The sequence below is a fragment of the Dipodomys ordii genome, unplaced genomic scaffold (genome assembly GCF_000151885.1).
Source record: "Dipodomys ordii isolate 6190 unplaced genomic scaffold, Dord_2.0 Scaffold39, whole genome shotgun sequence".
Lineage (NCBI taxonomy): Eukaryota > Metazoa > Chordata > Mammalia > Rodentia > Heteromyidae > Dipodomys > Dipodomys ordii.
In genome coordinates, this window is record NW_012267255.1 from 11326821 (window position 1) to 11350502 (window position 23682).

The 23682-nt window shown below is 38.0% G+C and overlaps 1 protein-coding gene across 3 annotated transcripts in view; it reads left to right on the plus strand.

Annotated features, from left to right (window-relative positions):
• The window catches only part of Rpap2 (RNA polymerase II associated protein 2), a 64531-nt gene that overhangs the window by 32187 nt on the left and 8662 nt on the right, over positions 1–23682 (plus strand). For all 3 annotated transcript variants that reach the window (XR_001175145.1, XM_013018352.1, XM_013018353.1), the window contains one exon: positions 3397–3465. Coding sequence is in view for 2 of the 3 variants with exons in the window: in XM_013018352.1 (XP_012873806.1) it covers positions 3397–3465 (69 nt within the window). In the remaining variant the exon portion in view is untranslated. The remainder of the gene's footprint in view (positions 1–3396; positions 3466–23682) is intronic.

Sequence of the window (23682 nt, forward strand, 5' to 3'; positions counted from 1 at the left end):
GTAAGGACATAGTTTGTTTTATATTCTTTTATATATATATATATATATTACATGTATATAAAATACATGTTTTATATATTATATGTAATATTAATATATAATATATTTTATATATAAGATATATATAAAATATATATGTAATATATATATAAAACATTTGATCAAAAGTTTAAGAAAGGAACTTGAGGGGATGGGTGGGATGAGAAAGATAGAATGATAGAAGATGCATTGTACTTAATGAACTGACCTATTGAGTTAAAACTCCTCTGTACAACTACTTTAAAAACATTTTTTTTTAAGTTTGGAAAAGAGCTAGAAGCATGGCACAAGTGGTAGAATGCCTCCCTTACAAGAGGTAGGTCCTAAATTTAAACCCCAGTACCATCAAAAAAGAAAAGGGAAAACAAGCCCAAAAATTATATATTATGTTGGTAAGGGAATATTAACATAATTGTGTTTTCCAAAGGAATTCAGTGTTAATTACTTTTTTTAAATCATTATTTTTGAAAATCTTTACCTATGCATAGAAATCTAAAGCTTTAACAAACATTGGCATTGCTGCCTTTTAGAAAAATGTCCATCACTTAGAGTATAGAGTGAACTCTAGTTAAGATACCTGTTTTGGAGTCTCCAGTTTCTGATGGGATGATGTAAGCTAGGGTTTCCATTGAATCCTCTGGAAAAAAAATGCTATATTGATGACAGTGACTAGTGCTGAGAAGTCTTTCCAGTCAGTACAGACAGTGGGAAATAGTTGACATAACTATATCCTTTTCTTTGAAATACTAATCAATAATAAGAACTTGTAAAACAATGATTTTCAAGCCATTTAACAACTACAGATGTTCAGCCTGCCCCCTGGAGATTGGGGTTCATTTGATTAGGGTTGTGCTGACACATTAGTATTCTTAAAAGCCCTCTAGATGATTCTTACGTGCAGCCAGAGATGAGAGCCTGCTTTAGAAGCTGAGCACAAAGCAGCTTTTTCAGCTCTTTGTAGCATCTTCCCCCAGTGACTGTAGAAAGCTGACTTTCCACTGGATTGCACCATAGTCTGTCATGCAGAATGTTGCATTGACTTATCTCTCATAGGGTAAAACAAGTTCTGCCACAGCTACATGGTAATGATTCATTGTTAGCGGTGTCAGACATTTCTCTAAAGCAGATTTAAATTGAAATTATATTTTGACATAAATCTCATTGGTGATGTTTAGACATTATGTGTTTCATAGTACTATTTTTTAAAGTTTTTTTAAAATGTTTTCTAATACTGTGATACTTGGTTTTGAATTGTCACTCAATATGTTCATACAATATTTGTGCTGGAAATTGTTTTGGTGAAATGAAAAAATTATGAAATGAAAAAATTATGAAAGCAAGCAATATGTTGCTATTCTGCTTATAGATACACTTTGTTTTTTTTTTTTTTTGTCGGTCGTGGGGCTTGAACTCTGGGCCTGGGCGCTGTCTCTCAGCTCTTCATCTCAAGGCGAGTGCTCTACCACTTGAGCTACAGCGCCACTTCCGGTTTTCTGGTGGTTTATTGGAGATAAGAGTCTCACGGTTTTTCCTGCCCGGGCTGGCTTTGAACCGCGATCCTCACATCTCAGCCTCCTGAGTAGCTAGGATTACAGGCGTGAGCCACCAGTGCCCGGCTATAGATACACTTTGAAGTAAGAGCAAAACCTCTTGTGTTTCCTCAGCCCCTGGAACAGTGGTATAGAGTCCATTTTTTTTTTTTTTGGGTCAATCGTGGGGCTTGAACTCTGGGCCTGGGCGCTGTCCCTCAGCTCTTCAGCTCAAGGCTAGCACTCTACCACTTGAGCTACAGCTCCACTTCTGGTTTTCTGGTGGTTTATTGGAGATAAGAATTTTACGGACTTTCCTGCCCGGGTTGGCTTTGAACCGTGATCCTCAGATCGCAGCTTCCTGAGTAGCTAGGGTTACAGGTGTGAGCCACCAGCACCTGGCTCATACATTTTCATACTTTTTTTTAAGCAAACCTTAAATGTGTCTCAGAGATACTTCTATATATTTTTTAATTGTCTACAAGGATCTATCCTACTACAGATTTAATTATCAAATATAGGTTCTTCCATGAGAGTGATGTCAGAGGTTTCATTCTTGTTTTTAAATAAGTTTGCAGTATTATTTGTTTGTTATACATGCTGGTGTAACTTATTTTTGTAGCCACAAGTATCAATAGCTTCTCCCAGACTTGATTATAGTTGCAAAGTATAATCATGTTTTGACTTAGCTTAAATAAAACTTTTTCATTTATCCATAAAATATTGTTGAGATTATACAAGGAGAGCTTCTTCAAATACCAGCTCTAGAATTTAAAATTACGTTTTTTATTGTCAAAATAAAGGGGGGTTGTATTCACTTGTTTTGTTTCTTTTTATTTTTTATTACACTTAAGATTCAGTATAAGACAAGTTTGAAATTATATAATAAAGATAATTACAATTATTGTTCAATTCCTATACTATCAGAGTGTTGAAAATTCTTTTCCTCCTTGCCAGCCTCTGGTGTTATCATTTATTTTTTATTTAAGTTACAGTGATTTTTATTTTTTTTATTTTTATTTTTTGTTGGTCATGGAGCTTGAACTCTGGGCCTGGGTGCTGTCCCTCAGCTCTTCAGCTCTACCACTTGAGCCACAATACCACTTCTGGTTTTCTGAGTGGTTTATTGAAGATAAGAGTCTCATGGAGTTTCTTGCCCAGGCTGGCTTTGAACCATGATCCTCAGATTTCAGCCTCCTGAGTAGCTAGGATTACAGGTGTGAGCCACTGGTGCCCAGCTTATAGTTATATTTCTAAATGCTTTCTGAAAAACAAAATGACACCAGGATATTTTGTTGCCATCACCAGTTAAGAATATACTTGGAGTTTTTAATTTAAATTTTCTCCAATTGCCTATTGCAGTTGATTAAGCCAGTTCTCATTTCTGCAAGTTATGGATGTGACATCACTTAATTGCCTCTGCCACCCAAGCACTAAGTGGAATGACACAGAAGATAAAGTGAAAATCAGAAATTACCCGTTAGCTTTGATAAAATATTTAATGAGGGGAAATCATGGAAGACATTGTTAAAGAGCATGATATATGTGTTTTTATAAACCACACAGTCGGTTTCCTTCATTGTGCCTGTATTCCCATCTCGTCTAACTGAAGCATTATCATAAGTTCGTAAAGGTGGGCTGGAATGCTCCTTTCAGAAGTTCTTGTCAGACATCATACAAGAGCCACGATATTATACAACTGACCTTCCCACAGCTAGAAGATGCACTTAGAAAGTGCTTCTTATATATAATATCATAAATGTGATTTTATCTACATAGAAAACTTAAATATAAAGAAATTTTCCAGTAACTTATTACTGTCTTTCAGACTAACAAATAGAAATATTATCCATAAACCTTTGGAGTGGACTTTAATTGCTGTCGTGTTGCTGTCATTGTAAGTACTCTTTCAGTCATTTAATTCTTAAATGCTAAGTAAGAAATCTTACTTTACAGAAAAGCAAAGTTATACTAAGATTGAGTCAGCCTTATTATACTATACCTGTATTTTTATATATCTAATGCTATTTCATTTTTCTTCAACATGTTTTATCTTTAATAGCATCAAAGTTTTATTTTCCAAATCAATGTATACTTTAAAATCTAGCAGATTTAAAGGAACTAAAAAATATGCTTACTGCACAAGCACATATAAAACATTTAATACTCATTTACCTTTTAAGAAACCACTGGAGGTTTCTAAAACTGTTTTCAATAGGGCTAAATCCATTTAATAACTGTAGTGTTTTTCAGCTTGAATTGCAAAACTCTTTAGAGGATCATTCATTCCTGCATTACTATTGCTTCTTGGTGTTTGTCGGGTCATTGAAGCCCATGGGGCCTTGAAAACTTAGTGGACACTCACAGGTCAAGAGTGTTAACAGTCACCCTCATCGCATCTCTAGCCCTACTCTATCTCCCTTTGATTTTACTAAAGTCTGACATGTTACTCTGACTTCACTGTCCTGAGGAAGGCTACGCAGGGAAGATTAGAGTAGGCTTCAGTGAGCTGGAATCTGTGTCACCCAACCAGATACAACTCACATGATTCATTAAATCAGAACACAGAAAATAACTTTACTTGAATGCCCTGATATAAATTTTTTATCAGCCTTAAGAACAAATCTTTTGTCATTTCTACTATTGTCATGTTCCAGTTGAGTTGGTAGTTTGTGAAACAGATCTTATTAATTTTTTAAAAAGTGCTTTCTATTTTATGTATTTATATATTTTGGTCAGTGGCAGAGAAAGTATCAGTAACTCTGCTCACCTACCAAGCCATTTATGCCTGCTAAAAAAAAAACCTCATAGACAACTGTTAAACAGTATTTCTATATTTCATTATACTAAAGAGGAAGTAACTCTTGGTTGACAAGACTCAACAGGAGTCAGGGACCTGAGCCCAGCAGTAATCTCAGAATCTTGCTTTCTACTCCAATATCTTTATCAATACGGTTTACTGAGGCCATGTTAGACCCTACATGTTTTATATTAAACTATTGCCACATCTTGCAGTAGCAATGAACAACAAAAAGTTTGTAAAATGAAATCATAAGAGCTGCCATTAAAATGCTATAAGAGTATGCTACATAAAAACCTCTAGTGTTTGATATAATGCGGGCACTCATGTGGTGTAAATATTGAAAGCTCTGCTAGTCCTTTCAGACACTATTTGACTTTCCTGACTTTGGTTGTAATAGTTGAATTCTTTTAAAGCCCATTCACATCTTAGATGTATTAACATGTTTCTTGTGTGCAATCTGTCTTAAAGTTGTAGCAGTACATACTATTTGCTTAGTCATTTGCCTTCTTTTTTATTATGTTCTAACCCTTAAGGCTAGATATGACACTTGTCTTAGTCTTTGATCCTTTTGATCCCTGATGAGTCAAAATCCTTTCCAGTTTAGACCCTTTTGGCTTCTACAGTCTTTGGTCATTATAGATACGAATCATAGCACTGCTTAGGTTTTTGCTTTTGAAATCTTGTTTTTTCATACTTCTCTCTGTTGCCATAGGCCTTCCTTTCAGTTCCTTTCCATTCTGTATTTGCACATTCTATATCTTCAAATTATAGTTCAGTCTCCTTGTTCTTTGGTTATTAACTTCTAAGCCTTCTTTCTTCCATATTCTTTTTTATAACCTCTGTTCAGGAAATTACTCTAGCTTTTCATATTTCAACTGATACCCCTTTGGTCCATCATTTCACCTTTTTATTACCCTTTTGTAATATTATGAAGCAAGTTGGGAATAACATGTAAATATATGTCATATTAAAAGTAATCCCATTGACTTCTTTAAATCTGTAAAATTCTTCTTTAATTATACTTTAATTACATTTCTACCTCACTTTTCCCCCATGATGGGTTCATAATTACTTTTTAGGGAAGATAGCGTCGTCACTCAGGAAAGGGAAAGCCAGCATGACAGCTAGCATTGAATAAATAGCCTTTTGGTGAAAAGCATAGATACTTAAGACACCCAAAGAGACAGGAACATATAAGGAAGAATGGGGAAATACATAAAAAGCTATTCACTCTTTTGCCACAAAACAGTATAAGCATATAAAAGAGTATCTCACTGGGTGCTGGTTGCGCACCCCTGCAATCTTAGCTACTCAGGAGGCTAAGACCTTGCAGATCACAGTTCAAAAGCCAGACCAAGCAGAAAAGTCTACAAAACTTCCATTTCCAATTTACCAGAAAAATGCCAGAGTAGAGGCAAGTGATAGTAGAGCCAGAAGGCCAAGTGAGAACATGAGGCCCTGAGTTCAAATGCCAGTTCTGGCACCAAAAAAAATTAACATTTCAGAGAAACACATCTAATAGACTTATAGGCATTTCTAGAATTCTTATTTTAAAAATACTTTATAGCTGACAAACATATTCTAAGTGGTAGTAATATTCAACGGAGAGGACTATATATACTTGTATGCTTAAGAAATTTTATATAAACGCTGTATGCTAATAGTACTATTCTTTGTAAATATTGCAGTTGTATTACCAGCATTTGTTAAATGCATGATGGCCATTTGATCGTGCAGGAAAAGGATATGCAGCCATCCACAGACAATCAACTGCATTAGCATGTTGCTGTAGTGATTCCTATCTAATTCTCCTTAGGGGTGGAAATCAACACTTTGACATGATAGCCAAAGAAATAGAAAAAAACTTAGGTTTCAGATTTTTCTCTTCAATATTATTAAAAGTAAATAAAATATCTCTATTGCAGATTATCATTTCTTGATGACTTCCACTGTGCTTTCACAGATGTATTAGTCCTGAAAAAAATTTTGTACTGTTAACAGATAATTTAAAATGTAAGCTTTATGCTAGTGTAATCTTAGGAATTTGACCAAGTAAGTTGGTACAGTTGACCATTGCACTCTTGGCAAAATGTGTGTATATATCATTCCTACTTCATTTAGATTTCTTACTAATTCTCTGGGGCTTGAATGGTTATTATAATTTGAATACTTATTAATGTTTTGCCATGTATTTAGACCCTAAGTAGTTTCTAGTAGCCTGAGCTTAAGCAGTATAAATTTATTTTATAATGAAGGGATTAATGTCCCCTGGTCTTTTTATGTAATGAACATTATGAGGTATTCAAGAACTCACAGAGGAAAACATCTGTGATACTAATAACTGATTAGCCTATTTAAAAGTTGATAGAAATGCAGTAACCAATTAATTACTGAGATTTATTATTGCATAAGCCCTTAGTTATATTTTTGTTTAGTCACTCTTAGACTTTATTCTTGGTTCAGGTTTTATCCTGAAAGATTAGTATGTTGAAATAACCTTGAATCTAATTTTCCCAAGTAAATATATCAGGCTATATCACTTAGTAAAAATATACATTCAGCTTTCTTCTGTATTTAGTTTCTATATATTCTACTGTGTAAAACCTTTTAATGTATTTTACATATTTTGAAGTCTATATATGCCAAATTAATTTATATGTATTTATAATATTGGGTATGTATTCATATTTAGGTGAAAACATAATAATAAGTTTTATCAAATTACATTTTATGTTGCAGCCTCATAACATTCCTTTTCATATTCAGAATTTGTTTTACGCACAATATATAAAATGAGATTAAAGAATTGCTTTTCAGCCAGTGTGATGGTACACCTTTACAATCCCAGCATCTTGGGAAGCAAGAATACCACATGTTTAAGGCTTCAGACAAATATAGTATAAGAACCTCTCTCAAAACAAAATGCAGGGCTGAGAAGGTGGCTTAGTAGTAGAGTGCTTGCCTTGCATGCATGAGGCCCTGGGTTCAATTCCTTAGCACCACATAAGCAGAAAAAGCCCGAAGTGGCACTGTGGCTCAAATGGTAGGGCACTAGCCTTGAACTGAAGAGCCTGGGGACAGTGCCCAGGCCCAGAGTTTAGGCATCACAACCGACCAAAAAAAAGAAGCAAAAGGGCTGGGGCTTAAGTAGTAGCATGCTTGCCTAACATATACAAGGCTCTGGTCCAATCCCCAATACAGCACGTAGGTAGGTAGGTAGGTAGGTAGGTAGGTAGGTAAGTAGGTGTAGCTAGCTAGCTAGACCCGTTCACATGGTCATAGTATTCAGAACATTTTCTTAGAGAAGATACTGGTAGCCATAAGACACCTTCCAGCCCTTTCTGACTCACCTCTCCTTCTGTCCTGTCCTCTTAGTCCTCCTTAGTCTTTTTGGTCCTCTCTCATTATATTTGAGTCTGTAACAAGTCAGAACAGTGCAGTGCTGATCTAAAACTGAGAGATCTAGGGAGAGATTTTGACTCAAATGGATAGCCAAAGAGAAGACATCAAGGTATAGATCGTCTGTCTGAGCTCCTTTATGTTCAGTCATGTGCTAGCAATGGAAGTCAGGTTTCCTCAAGGGTAATTAGATTGAAAATGTAACTTCTCCACTCATATTTAATGTGGAACCTTTATAAAGAGGCACTGCTTTGTATTCTTGATGGTGTATGGTTAGAGCATAGGAGTCCTGTATTTTTCCTAGTGGGAGACCCAGGAGAGAATGTTCCACATACTTATTTGGTTATCTAATGAAGAAAAGAGGTAGGGTAAAGTGACATGCAGTAGTCTACCATGGATGCATTGCTATACTAGTCCTACTGTTGTGCCCTTTTTGTTCTCTAATGGAAGGCTTTCAAGGCCATCTCCAGAAACGTCTCCTTTCATTTTATTTATCTGAACTGGCTGTTTGCAGTGAACTGTGGCTTGCTTCCTAGGCAGAGACCATGCAGTAGGTTATTCTCTCTAAAAGCTTTGAGTATTCCTGTCGTTCGGGGAGTAGCATGTAAGTCCTGGGAAATGGTGTTTAAACAAGCTCAACTTGGCTGTGCTCACTAAGCAAAAGCCATCATTGGACAGGCAGCCACTTTAGGTAACCATCCACGCGCATACACCCTCAGATACTCTGGAGACCCTTCCCTGGAGCCACGCGGCACAGATGAGACATGTGACTTTATCTCCTCCCTCACCCCAGCAGGCTATTAAAGCCTTGCGTCACTGACTTCCTCATACAAATTGGTGGGGAATCTGTGAAACAGAGATGGCTCCTTACAAATGAGTTGGTCTCAGAAGTATTACCAGTATTCCTCAATATTCTAAATGCAGTTTGATATTTGAGACGATAGAGAAGATTGTCTTAAGTCGTTTTATACGTCTATATAATTTTTATACACAATTGAATTTTTACTAAGGTAAATTCATTTTAATGTATGTAGCTCACTGGTTTCTAGTTACATTCACTATGCTGTACAATCATCAGTACTAATCACAGAACATTTTATTACACCAAAAACAAACTTCATATTAACTCAGCCACAGTTCCCCTTTTCCCATCTTCCGACATCTACTTTATACTATCACTATGTATTTACCTATTCTGATCACTTCATATTAACAAGCATGTAATACATAGCCTTTTCTGTTTGGCTTCATTTTTTTTTTTGGGTCCGGTCGTGAGCCTGAACTCTGGGCCTGGGGACTGTCCCTCAGCTTTTCAGCTCAAGCCTAGCGTTGTACTGCTTGAGCCACAGCGCCACTTGTGGCTTTTTTCTTTTTGCTTATGTGGTGCTGAGGAATTGAACCCAGGGCCTCATGCGTGCAAGGCAAGCGCTCTACCACTGAGCCACCTTCCCAACCCCCTGTTTGGCTTCCTTTATGTAACATGTTTTTAAGGTTTTGTCTATTTGGTAGTTGAAGCTGTACTTTTTTTATGACTAAACAATATTCCAGTCTGTCAATATAGTGCATTTGTTTTTTTCCAGTTAGTGGCCATTTAATTTGTTTCAACTTTTTTACCCTTAGAGATAATGGTGCAATCTGCAGTTACATATTTCTTGCGAATGTGAACGAGTTTTCAGTTCTTTAGTTAACAGGAGTGGAGTTCTGGGTGATAGGGTAATACGGTTTAACTTTTTGAGCAGCTGCCTGTGGCGGCTGCATCATTTTGCATCTCCATTCACAGTGTGTCTTATCTTGCCTCACCCCAGTAGCCACTGAACAAGGCTCATTCATGAAGTTTCTCTAAAACCGAAATACACCTGTTTTACATGGGTTTGATCTCCAGCACTCTAAGGAAACAAAACAGAAATATTCCTATTACAATTTTAGACCTTTATGGACTTCTAATGGCAATTTTTAATGTCCTAGAAATTTCTATTACATATGCAGAATGAATACCAGTGATTGAAAGGATCAAGATCAACGTGTTAAAATTGACACCATACTAGTCATGACTGAGCAATACCTGCTAGTGTGTTCCTTAGATTCCTCAATATCTATAAAATTCCTTTTTCTGTCTGTTTATCTGTATAAAATCTTGGGTGTTAGCTTTGGCACCAAGACTGTTTCTGCACCTGTGTTACTAATTATTGATATTTTTAACTGTATTTTTTTTGTCTTTTCTTTTTTGGTACTGGGGATCGAACCCACGACGTTGCGCTTGCTAGGCAAGCGCTTTGCCACTGAGCTACATCCCAGCCCTAATTATTGATATTTTGTGTAAGAATAATTTTTTTTTAGTGGAAGTACCTTTACTCTCTGCCAACATAGGTATGTATATGTGAGTCCAGATACTTCCTAAAGAAATAGTTTCCTATAATTTCAAGTCAAAGCCTATTCTCTTAATTGTTTTGGCATTACTAGGGTTTGAACTCAGAGCCTCACTTATTAGGCAGGTACTCTACTACTTGAGCCACACTTTCACCCCTGTTTTGTTCTGCTTTGTTTTGCTCTGCTTTGTTTTGCTTTAGTTATTTTTCACATTGGGTCTTGCATGTTTGCATGAGACTTTGGTCATGATCCTTTTACATCTGGCTGCCTTGTTGATTTAGATAGTCTCATTAACTTTTTGCCTGGCTGGTCTCAAACTGATCCTCCTTCTTTCTTCAGAGTAGTTGATATTACAGGCATGAGCCTAGCCTCAAAGTCTACTTTCTTCAGTGTCTGGGTTTTCTTCTTCCTCAGAATCCCCTATATTTCTGACAATTTTATAGTGTTCGTCTTTTATTTATCCATAAATTACTCAGAAGGCCCGACCTCCTCCTTAATTCATATTAACAGTGACCAATGCACAGGGTCTAGTTTCCATCCCAGCATTAAGAGGAGGAAGAACAGGGGAGAAGACGAAAGAAGAGAAGAAGGGCAGAAGGAGGGAAGCCAGCAAGTGCCCTCTACAGGAGGATGCACTTTCCAACTTTCCCCTCCCACCAGCAGTGAGCAGCATTTGGTTGGCCTAACAATCACAGTCTTGATTTCAGACGTTACCTCCCAGATCTTTCAGTGCTGTCTGGATGTCAGATGGAGCTCCCCCACAGCTCCTGAGCTTGATGCACTGGATGGTATGGTGCTAGCCTCAGGCTGCACTGTTAGGGCGTGGTTGACACCATGTGTGAACAGCTCTGGTTGATCCACTTCAGTCCCACAGCATTGAGAACAAGAAAAGCTGGAGCCACCATGCCAGCAGAATTGTTACTTGTCACACGGGGTGATTATGAAGAAAAGCTCTGGCACTCATTTAGCTGCTCTGTAGACTTGGGACAAACAGGATTTAGATATAAAATTTTAAAGTCACCTCAACCCAGCCCTTTAAACAAACCTGAATGTAATATACCACTACAAAGTGATTTACAAAGAACTCGATGCTTTTGAATTAGAACCATCAATGGAAAGCATCCCTGCTTCCTTATTAATAGGTAATCCTAAAGCATTAACTGCAAACACTGCAGGACATATGCCATCTGTTATAAGAAAAACACTTTATTTTATTTGGCTGTCATAGTCTTTTATAATGAAAGTTTTTATCTCCATTCCTAGATAATAGTTCTGAAATGGAAAGCCCATAATGACATGCATCTCCATGATATATTCTTATCAGCTTTGTTCCTTTTCGATAGTACTAGCCTACATACCTATTACTTTTTTTTTCTTTTTATTCTTTTTTTCGTTTGCAGTCCTGGGGCTTGAACTCAGGGCCTGGTCACTGTCCCTGGCCTTCTTTTGCTCAAGGCTAGCATTCTACCACTTAAGCCATAGCACCACTTCTGGCTTTTCTGTTTGTGTGGTACTGAGAAATCGAACCCAGGACTTCATGCATGCTAGTTAAGCACTCTACCACTAAGCCACATTCCCAGCCTCCCTATTGCTTTCTAAGTCTTTGCCATTTTAACTTTATACTCAAAAAAATGGTATTTATGTGACACTTCTTTCGTGGTTCTGGGTCTTGAGCCCAAGGCTTCATACATCCTAGGTAAGCGTTTTACCATTAAGCATGCCTCAGTGGTATAGTATATCTGTTATAGTTGTTGTTGTTTTTTTTTTTTGGGGGGGGGGGTCCGGTTGTGGGGCCTGAACTCTGGGCCTGGGAGCTGTCCCTCAGCTCTTCAGCTCAAGGCTAGCGCTCTACCACTTGAGCCACAGCACCACTTCCGGCTTTTTTTCTTTTTGCTTATATGGTGCTGAAGAATCAAACCCAGGGCCTCAGGCATGCAAGGCAAGCGCTCTACCACTGAGCTACCTTCCCAGCCCCTCTGTTATAGTTTTGAGATAGAGCCTTTCTCCTTTGCCCAGTCTGGCCCTAAGCTTTACAATCCTCCTGCCTTTGCTCCCCAGTCGCTGAGCTTACAGGCATGCATCACTATCCAGAGGCTTGTGAATTTTTTTTATTAAAACAAAATTGTTTTCACTAAGTTTTAATTCATTACCTCAGGGACTGCCTTTAATTTGTACAAAGATTTCTTGACACTCTAAACTCAGTGTTATTTTTGGCAATATTTTCAAGTAAGAAATGAATTAAAAATAGCTCTAAAGCTAAAGCTCTGAGTGCAGCTAAGTGTTAGAACCCTTGATTTAGCATGCGAGCCTGAAGCCTGGGTTCGGCCCTCGGCATAATACCTAGTGTAACCTTTAAAGATAAGTTCTTTAATGGGAGATAAATTTAGTTGAGGGACCATGAAAATGGAGTTTTGGGTGTGGTTTTGTTTGTTTTGGGTTGTTTTACTTGTCAGTGCTCAGGCTTCGTGATTACTCAGCTTGCTTTCTCTACAGCCAAGCCACTCTTGCAGCATGGCTTTTCCTGGTTAGTTTGGAGATGGAGAATCTAGAACTTCTCTGCCCTGGACAGCATCAAACATCAGTCTTTCAGCTCTCAACCTCCATGAAAATCTAGAATGACAGGTGTAAACCACCGGTTCCCACCTTTGAACAACACAGCATGAAACTTGTGATTTAGGGAGATCAGTCAGGAAGAAAACCAAAGTCAGAGCTGATTCTATCCCCTTGGACTAGAACTTCAAAGGCTTCTAACTGCTCTTAGAAAAACTCCATGGCCCTGTGGAACTTACGTTACACCTCCCTACCTTGTTCTCCCATCCTTCCACTCTGTCTTCTTTCACACCTGCCTCAGCACGCTGGCCCCCAGCACTGTTAAAAATGTGCTTCTTTTTTTTGTGTATATTCACTGTACAAAATAAATGAGTTTTGTTATGCGTGTTCATAAATGATACCCTTGCTCTTCAGATAGTTCCCTTCTACTTTCATGTCTTTTATTAATATAGATTCCATGTATGAGAGAAAACATGCACTATTTGTGTCTTTCTGAATTGGTGTTTTTTGTTTAATATGATCTCCAATGCCATCCGTTTTCCTACAAATAGTGTAACTTCATTCTTCTTCACAGCTGGGTAAATGCCATTGTGTATTTATACAATTTAATCTGTTCATCTGTTGATGGGCTATTGTCTAGTCACAGTGAATATGGGTGTGCACTGAGTATCCAGAATGGCATAACTGGATCAGATGGTATTTGGAGTTTTAGCTTTTGTGATTTCCATAGTAGTTAATTTACGTTCCCACCAACAGTGTAAAGGGTCCTCTTCACCCATGTCCTCACTAACATTTGTTCTTAAGTGATTGGGGTAAGATGAAATCTCAATGTAGTGCTGATTACCTTCTCCTAATGGCTAAGGATATTGAGTACTTTACCCAGTTGTACTTCTTTATAAAACACACACACTTTGTTTTTGTCTTGGTGCCCAGGCTAAGAATTTAGTCAGAGTGATAGTGGAGCACCACTGGCTCACACCTGTAATCCCAGCTGTTCAGAGGGCTAAGATCTGAGGATCACAGTTCAAAGACAGCCTAGACAGAAAAGTCTGAGTGACTCTTATCTGCAATTAATCAAAAGAAAAAACAAAACAGCTGTGACTAAGTGGTAGAGCACTACCATTGAGCAAAAGAAGCTCAGACAGTTGCCAGGCTGAGTTCAAGCCCCAGACCATGCATCAAAAAACAAAAAACAAAAAAACAAAAAAAAAAAATGTGAGTACCCATTTCTTGTTTTTGTGAAATGCTTTCAGTTTTTCCCTGTTCAGTAAAATGATGACTTTAGATCTCTGACTTTACTGTGTTGGGGTATGATTTATCTATTCCTAGTTTCTTTTAGGACTTTTATCATAAAGCAATGTTTTGAGTTTTATCAAAAGCTTTTTCTAAGTATGTTGAGATGATCATATTTGTATCTGTGAAATGAAACTAATTGGATCATGAAATGTGATCTTTTTGATGTGTGGTTGAATTCTGTTTGCAAATATTTGGAGAATTTTTGTGTATGCTCATTTGGAAAATGGCTATGGTTGTCCTTTTGTTATATCCCTCTCCAGAGTGGACATCTGAGAGTAGTCCTGCTTTCATAGGGTGACTTTGGAAGTATTCCTTCCCTTTCTATGTTAAGTTGAGCAGCCTTGATATTAGTTGTTTTTTTTTGTCAGTCTTTAGGGGCTGAACTTTGGGCATGGGCACTGTCCTTCAGTTCTTCAGCTCAAGGCTAGTGCCCTACCACTTGAGCCACTGGCTTTTTTTCTGCTTATGTGGTGCTGAGGAATCAAACCTCATGCATGCAAGGCAAGCACTCTACCACTGAGCCACCTCCCAGCCCTTATTAGTTCTTCTTTAAAGGCCTGGTAGAGTTCAGTAATAAGGTGTCTGGCCTGGTCTCTTCTTTGTTGAGATAGTCTATCATTTCTTGGATCTCTTTGCTAATTGTAGATGTTTGTCAGTTCAGTATTGGCAGGTCTTTTGTGTAGATATTTATCCATATCGTCTAGGTTTTCCAATTCACTGGAATGTAGGTTTTCAAATTATTCCTTAATGATCCTTTGTATTTCAATGGTATCTGTTGCATTGCCTCCCTTTTTATCTCTAATTTTATTAATTTTACTATTTGTTTTATTTCCCTGACCTTTATTATTTTTATTGTAATTAGGGGTTTGTTTAATATTTTTAAGACTTTGACATACATCACTAGGTTACTTGAAATCTGATTTTGTTATTATTAAAATGTACAGAGGGCTTATTTTATGTTAGATGAGAACCAGGCACTGGTGGCTCATGCCTGTAAGCCTAGCTACTAAGGAGGCTGAGATCTGAGGATCACGGTTCAAAGCCAGCCCAGGCAGGAATAACCGTGAGACTCCTATCTCCAATAAACTACCAGAAAACCGGAAGTGGCACTGTAGCTCAAGTGGTAGAGCGCTCGCCTACCTGAGGGACAGCGCCCAGGCCCAGAGTTCAAGCTCTATGTCTGACAAAAAAAAAAGTTAGATGAGTCCTTTTTTCCTTTTTTTGACAATGTCATTGCTTCCTTTACATTCCCCCAGTTTCCTCCTCCTCTCCCTGCCCACAAGGTCGTTTTCCACATAGTATATACTGAAAGCATGATTGCCTTTGTTCACCTTCCCTCCCTCCCTTTCGATATCCCACCCCCAAAATCAATATTTCAATAATATTCTGCTGAATTTCTCCAATTAGGAGAATTTGATCCACTGGTCATTCAAAAGCATTATCATTGGCTAGGAGTGGCAGGGAATAGAAAGATCACAGTTTGAAGCAAGTAAAAACAGTTCTTGAGACCCAATCTCAACCAGTAGCTGGACACAGTTCATCCCTCTCATCCCAGCTACATGGGAGGCTAAGACCAGAGAGGATCATGATTCCAAGCCAGACCAGACAAAAAAGTTCACAAAACCCCACCTCAAGAAAGAAAAAAGGGTGGCAGGGATGGTGTCCACACATCTTCCCTCCCAGCTACAGTGGGGAATGTTGATTGAGGATCATGGTCCAGACCGGGTTGGACAAGATCCTGCCTCAAAATAACTAGTGAAGGTCTGATGGTGTGCCAGGTATACCACTACACCTGCTTAGTAAGCACAAAGCCACCCACACTCTCACAAAAAAAGTGTATTCAGTTTCCATGTAATTCTATAGCTTCTGTCATTTCTCTAGATGTTTCTAATTTCCATTATTTTCTGAAAGATCAAAAGAATTATTTCAGCTTCATATTTGTTAAAGACTTACTTTATGGCCTTAAAATATTATCGGAGAATAATGTGTATTCTGAAATTATTGGATGAAATATTCTTTATATGTCTGCCAAGTCATTTGATTTGTGGTGCAATTTAACTTTGAAATTATTTGTTTTTTTTTTTTGGTCTGTATGATATCAATATTGAGGAGAATGGGGTATTGAAGTCACCCACTGTTGTTATATAACTTGACATACCTGTCCCTTTATATCCAGTTATGTTGTTTGATTATGTTGGGTATACCAGTGTTCACTGCATATATAATTATTGTTATATCTTCTTGGTGAATTGTTCCCTTTAGTAATATGTAGTGACTTAATTCCTTCTGACTAGTTTTGGCTTGAAGTCTGCTTTGACACATGAATGTAGCTTCTGCTTGCTTGAATTCCATTTACTTGGAATGTCATTTTCCATCCCTTTGGCTTTGAATCTGTTTGCCAGTGAGATGCGTTTCTTGTAGACAGCAAATAGTTGTGTCTTGATTTTTTTTTTTATTTCATTTGGCCAGTGTGCAGCTTTTAGTTGAAGAGTTAAGATGGTTTCCATTTAGTATTATTATTGAGAGGAATGTACTTTGATTGTTTCCTTTTCATTTGTTTACCTTTTGTCCTAGTACAATGTGTGCTTTCCCAAACTGTCATGTTTTGTACATGTTTCTTCTCTGTACAGTATTTTTTTCAGTATCTTCTGCAATGCTGTATTCGTGGTCATGAATTGTTTTCTTAGACTCTTTGTGGAAGATCTTTATTTCTCTCTTTTTTCCCGCCCCCCTCAACTGTGGGGTTTGAGCTCTGGGTCTGGGCAATGTCCTTGAGCTCTTCAACTCAAGGTGAGTGCTCTACCACTTGAGCCACAGCGCCACTTCCAGTTTTCTGGTGTTAATTGGATATAAGAGTATCTCAGACATTCCTGCCTGTATTGGCTTTGAACAGTGATTCTCAGATGCCTGTAGCTAGGACTACAGGCATGAGCCACCAGCACCTGGCGTTCTTTTTTTTTTTTTTGATTGTGGGGCTTGAACTCTGGGCTTGGGTGGTATCCCTCAGCTCTTCAGCTCAAGGAGAGCTCTCTACCACGTGAGCCACAGTGCCACTTCCAGTTTTCTAGTGGTTTATTGAAGATGAGTCTCACAGATGTTTCTGCCTAGGCTGGCTTTGAACCACAATCCTCAGATCTCAGCCTCCTGAGTAGCTAGGATGACAGGTGTGAGCCATAGGCGCCCAACTCTCCTTTTATTTTTAAAGTATACTTTTACTAGGTATATAATTTTGATTAACAGCTATTTTGTTTCATGGACTGAAATACATTATCTCATGTTCTTCTGGCCGTTTAGGGTTTCTACTACAAATTTTCCTATTCTACTGATAGATTTATCTTTGTAACTAACTTCGTACTTCTCTATTGCAGCTTTCAACATTTTTTCTTCATTCTGAAGCCCTAAATTTTTAACTTTAAAATGAAGAGAATCTATTCTGATGGTCTTTTTGATGGTTTTACTTGTCTTGTGTACTAGGATGATATTTCTTTCCCTGGACTTGGGAAGCTTTCTGCCATCACTTCATTGACATGAAGGTAGCCTCTGCTAAACAAAGATGAAGACTGAAAAATGGCTGTGGTTCTGGCAATTAAGTGGTGATAGTGATTATGACCTTCAAAAAAGGAAAAAGTTTTCATAGAAACCATATTGCAACTAGAGGAGATGCTAGACACTCAGTACCTATGGAGAGACTGGCAGTGTCATCAAAGGTGTATTTGCTCCAAAGAATTCTTTTCTTTCTTTGTCTTTCTTTTTTTCCTTGAACTCAGGGCCCTGGGCATTGTCACTGAGCTTTTTGGCTCAAGGTGAGCAGTCTACCTCTTGAGCTACAGCTCCACTTCCAGCTTTTTGCTGATTAACTGAAGCTGGTAGTATCATGGATTTCTTTATTTATCTGGTGCATTGCAGACACAATTCTGAAGAAAGGCCTTTTATGTTTTGATGTTGTTCATTGAAATTTCAGACTAGAGGCATATACTTCCTTTAGGTTTTTTGGAGGGGAGGGGTGAGGAGGGATTGTTTTTGGTTTTTTGTGCCAGACCTCAGGCTTGAACTCAGGGCCTTGGCACTGTATGAGCTTTTGTGTATAAGGCTATTGCTCTACCACTTCAGCCACATCTCTATTTCCAGCTTTTTTGATGGTTAATTGGAGATAAGAGTCTCACAGACTTTAGACTTTCTTGCCCGAGCTGCCTTCAAACCAATATCCTCAGATTTCACCCTCCTGAATAGCTTGGATCACAAGATGTGAACCGCCAGCACCCACCTCCCTGAAACTAATTTTACAAAATTATAAGGGGGAAATTAGTATTCTGGAAGTGTATGAGTGCTTGCTAAGCTTAAGATATTAATCTTAGTGGGAAAGGGGTCTTTATTTAATTTGTGTGTATATTGTATAGACAACATCTTTTAAATATTCTTCCTATCTGACTTTTCATCTTTGATCATTTCTACTTAGCACTGAAATCATTCTTAGAGATAAAATTCAAATGTTTTCATTTTAGTCCTTGTTTATTTTCACAGAGTTTAGAGCTAGGGATTAACTAGTTCTCAGTATTGCTGTTTGTGTTAACTCATTAGCCATCTTCCATGAAGAGTTTGGGAGTTGGCTATTGTCAAAATGCAGCTTACATTCACTGGGTTTTCAAGAGGAGGACATATCGGCTTCAGTAGTAAAAATCCCAGTGCAGCAAAAGCACTTAGGAAGCTGCTACAAACTGCTGCTGGGTGAACACCTGCAGTTTCAGTGGTGTGAAATCACATTACAGTAACTGAATCTTCTGGGCTTATTTAACAGTTTCGCTTACTGATTTTCTTTGAGGTTTGTAGGCCCTGCATGGAAGTTTTCAAATGCAGTGACAAATGAACTGCACTGCAAAAATGTTACATGAGTAAAAGCAACTGCAGAGTTATAACTGCTGTTCATTTCTCAGTGCAGAGAAAAATGGTACTCATTCAAATTCACTAAAATTACTTTCAAATCAAACCTATAAAATTAAACGTCACTGATTCTCTAGTGCTAATGTGTTGAGAAACATACAGAAAGAGAGAGAAAGAGAAAAAGAAAGTGTGTGTGTTTACATTTCTGTGTTTCCCCAGGAAAATAATGTTTTTGTTTGGTTTGCCAGTCCTGGGGCTTGGACTTGGCCTGGGCACTGTTCCTGTGCTGCTTTTACTCGTCTACTCTACTACTTGAGCACCAGCATCACTTCTGGCTTTTTCTGTTTATGTGTCCTAAGGAATCCAACCCAGGGCTTTATGCATGCTAGACAAGCACCATACCACTAAGCCACATTCCCAGCCCTAACATACATTTTTTGAACACTTTTTCTATAATTTTGTGTAGTTTTAGAACCCTTATTTAGGTTAAAGGTGAGAATGGCCTATAACAATCTGGACAGAAAGAGACTAAAGATGCTTGTTAGGGCATCAGGAAGGAGCTAGTAAAGAAAAATAATTTGAAACTGAGGGCAGTGTGGGATATAGCTGTATGTGACAGAGCATGGTCCCAAAGGAAGTATAAAGAAACAGGATCATAGGCACAGGCAGGTATAATAGCTTATACAGGAGAGATACATGTTCTCATCAGGAAGAAAATGAGTAAAGAGCAATGAGGCTGTTTATAAATAGAAAAGGAGAAATTCTTAAACCACAGCTGACTTTATTGTTCATTGAAGCATGAGATTGTGTGTTTGAGTAAAGAGGTAATGGTTGTGTAGATACTGAAACAGTGGGAGTGGTTGAGGTGATCCAGAAAAGAGCCTAACCAAGAGTAGAAAATTGGCAAGTGAAAAGAGGTGTCCAGAAAGAATAGAGATCATGGGTTTATGGTAGTGTGGGTCTTCTAGGCTCCTGCCCCTGAAGAGCTCAGCCCTCCTGGTGTAGACAGGGGAAAGGCAGGTTGTAGCATTGGTCTTATATTGTAGGTTTTGGAAGGCAGAATACCTAAATAAGGAAGCAGAGCTTCAAAAGACTGATGGTGATAAATTGTGGCCCATACCAGTAATCAATGAAGCAAAAAGGATGAGGCAGGAGGATCTTGAATTCAAGACTAACCTGTGCTATGCTGACTGGAGGTTAGGAAGAAAATTGGTCATACCAATCAAGTATTTGCTATATTCCTTACCCCAAAATGTTATCTTCAGCTCCAATATCTCTCCTAAGTTATAGCTTTTTATTTTTCCTTTCTCTTTTTTTTTAATTTATTCATTTGCTGGGCATCCATCCCCATTTGGATAACCATCTGGTACTTCACACTCAAATTTGAGGTTGAACTCACCTTCCCATTCAGATGACCTCTATTTCTTCTGGGAGCATTTGCATCTTCTTAATTAGCCAGAATTGAAATATTGTGATCTTCTTGCCCTTTATCTCCCATACATAATCACTGTCTTTGTAGCTTTTATACAACTGTCTTTTCCAGCCACACTGCTTCCAGTCCACTGCCACCCTTCATTACATGTCCATAGTGTTGCAGCGGTCATCCTCCTCACTCAACTAGTCATTATTCTTCCAGCTGCACAAATCAGAGCTTAACTTTTAGAGTGGGGAGGCTCATTCAAAACTTAAGTCACTTCCCAACTCTGGCCACATTAATTTCCCATTGAATTCAGAGCCCATCCTAAGTGGCCCTGGTCTACCTATCTAACTTATTTTGTCCTTACATAATTATGTCTGCTGCTTTGCATTAAAAACATCCTTGATGCTGGGCACTGGTGGCTAACACCTGTAATCCTAGCTACCCTAGAGGCTGAGATTTGAGGATTTCAGTTCAAAGCCAGCCTGGGCAGGGAAGTCTATGAGACTCTAATCTCCAATAAACCACTCAGAAAACCGGAAGTGGAGCTGTGGCTCAAGTGGTAGAGTGCTAGCATTGAGCTGAAGAGCTGAGGGACTGTGCCCAGGCCCAGAGTTCAAGCCACATGACGACAAAAAAGAAAAAATCCTTGATAACATTATCACCTGTTCTGACTAATCCTTTATGAAGGGTCTCTTTCAATGTCACCCATGTCCTCAGGAGTATAAAAATAATTATCTTACCAGCTTCAAGGAAAGAATCCTCATCATATGCACCTTAGAATATTTTACTATGTGAATGTGCAGTGATATAATGTTATGACAATAAAAATGGAAGATATGTAAGGGGAAAAAAAGAAAATAATTACCTTCCTTATTTAAACTATTATAAATGAGACATCTCTTTGGACAGAATTCTCTTCTGCTTTATTACATAACTACATAAAAATATTTTCAACTCAGTTTTCTCCAGTAATGTAGTTAACTATAAAATGACTAGAACTTCACAAATGTATTCAGTTTAAAAACTTAGAGCATAACATCTGAGGGAAGCTGACATCTGAGGGAGGAGGACACGGAATCAGAGGGAAACAGGAAAATATACAATAGAGGGGCCCATCAGCTGCACTGGACATTGATGAAAACGAACTAAGCAACTCAAGGGCAGCGATGGGAATGAGGGAAAGAGGGAAGAGCTTACATTAAGCAAAAGGAAAGAAATGTACATATCACCCGATGTGGAAGAAATAGTTGTACTGTCAAAGCCCATAGAATTCACAGACATTATACACCATGATAATGACAACTTGCCTTTTGAAGGTTAAAGTGTATTTGTGACTTTAATATCACTCTCAATACTGTGAGATTTATTAACCACAATCTCAATAAAAAAATTAAAAACAGTGTCATTGCTTATAGTTCTAGCTCTCAGAAAATGGAGGCAGGAGCATCTTTGAGCCCAAGAGTTCAGCATCACCTTGAGCGCAACATAAAAGGACCCCATCTCAAAATCTTAACATCAGTGCCTCATCAACAAGTACTATACTTTAGAATCATATAAGAAGCTTAAAACAAATAGTACTGATAGCTGATTGCAAGATTATGATCACTGGTCTTTTGTAGGGCTTAGACTAAAGTATTTTCTAAGTTCTTCAAGTGGTTCTAATTTGTGCAGAATTAAGAATTAGTTCTAGTGTTTACTGATGTAGAAAAATGCTGTCAGTTCACATAGCTATACCACCAGGATTTGCTGTCTTCTAAAATCTTAATGATGGTGGAAAGAGCCTCCTAGCTATTAGAGAAAAAGGATGAACTCTTATTAGCATATTTTATTTTGTAGTGACATTCCGAAATGTATTTGAAGAACATATGCAAGTAGGCTTTGAAAATCATAAGACATACTTAGTTCTGCAAATGAATCAGATGTGTGAGCTGGTGCGGTCAGAAATACAGCCTGGCAGGAAGACTTCTGGGGTTAGTTGCTCATCTTCTACTGACTTACGTGACCTTAAGAAAGTCACTTGAACCTCAACTTGCAGTTACTACAATTTCCAGAAAGATTGAAGACAAGTTAGTTTCACAAAGACAGAAATAGTGCAGATGTGGAAATCACTGATTTGTTTTGACTCAGTGGCTGAGATCCTGCTATGGGGAATAACTGGCAACAAGAATTTGCATCTCTTAGAAACAGACTCACTCCAATTTAGGAAGTCATTCATCAACTACTTAAAAGTACTTGAATTTTAAACTCAGCTCTGACCTCTTGGCACTTGTTTTCTTGTCTGTGGCAAAGCGGTTGGGACAGGTGAGGCTTTCTTCCTTTCTTATTTACTTATTTTTACTGAGACAAAGTCTCAATATATACCCAGGAATGGCTTGAATTCTTGATCTTCTTGCCTTGCCTCATGAGTGCTCAGATAATTACCTTGAAGTAAAATCATGTTATTCAGCCCCAATCTATGCTATTTTGTGAGAAAGAAAAGCTTCTCTGGGGAGGGTGTCATAAGTTGGATCCTTTTTCTGTTGGTTTATTTTTTTAATCTTTTTATTTTAGAGGTGATGTACAGAGAAGTTAGAATTACATAGGTCAGGTAATGAGTACATTTTTATCCAGCATTGTTACCTCCTCCTTTGTTTTTCCCCTACCATTCCTCCCCCTCCCCAGCTTCCCAACTCCTCCCCCCCCAAGTTATAAAGTTCATTTTCAACATAGTGTCATTGTACATCTCATGGTTACAATGGGTCAACCTGTATCCTTGTTTCAGCATTTTGTTATTTCCCTTCCCCACCCCAAATTAGAAAAAAGGTATATACAAGGTGCAGGGCACCAGAATCAAATACAGTGACAACAGGGATTATACTATGGGGTGGATCCTTTTTCTAATGACTATGCTGTTTGATTTTTGGAGAGGAAGCCAGGGGCCACACACTAGACAAATGTTTTCAGAGGCTTTCTCTTTAATGAACAATTTGAGTAGAAGAATTACATACGAAATTCTGTTTGTCCTATGTGTCCCTTTGAAAGCATATACCACTTTGTGTGTGTGTGTGTGTGTGTGTGTGTGTGTCCATGTGTATCTGAGATAGGCATTTTTGGGAAATAGGTGCTGTTTATGTGAGCCCTCAACTTTCTGAAAGTAGGTAACATTTTGACCCTTTGTGTCATAGCTTGTCTTTGTTTCATTCTTGAGTGTGACTGTATAGTTGTGAAGACAGGTATTTTGAAATAATACTGTTATCATTTAGCTCCTCTTCATGGAGAAGAAAATCCTAACTCATTTTTGGGTAAGGTGGTAACTGCTACTGCCATTCAGGAAAAAAAAAAAAAAAACTTGGTAGGTACCTTGGTGATTATGGTGTTCCTTTTTAGTGTTCTTAATAATACCCTGGATAAAGGGAACAAAA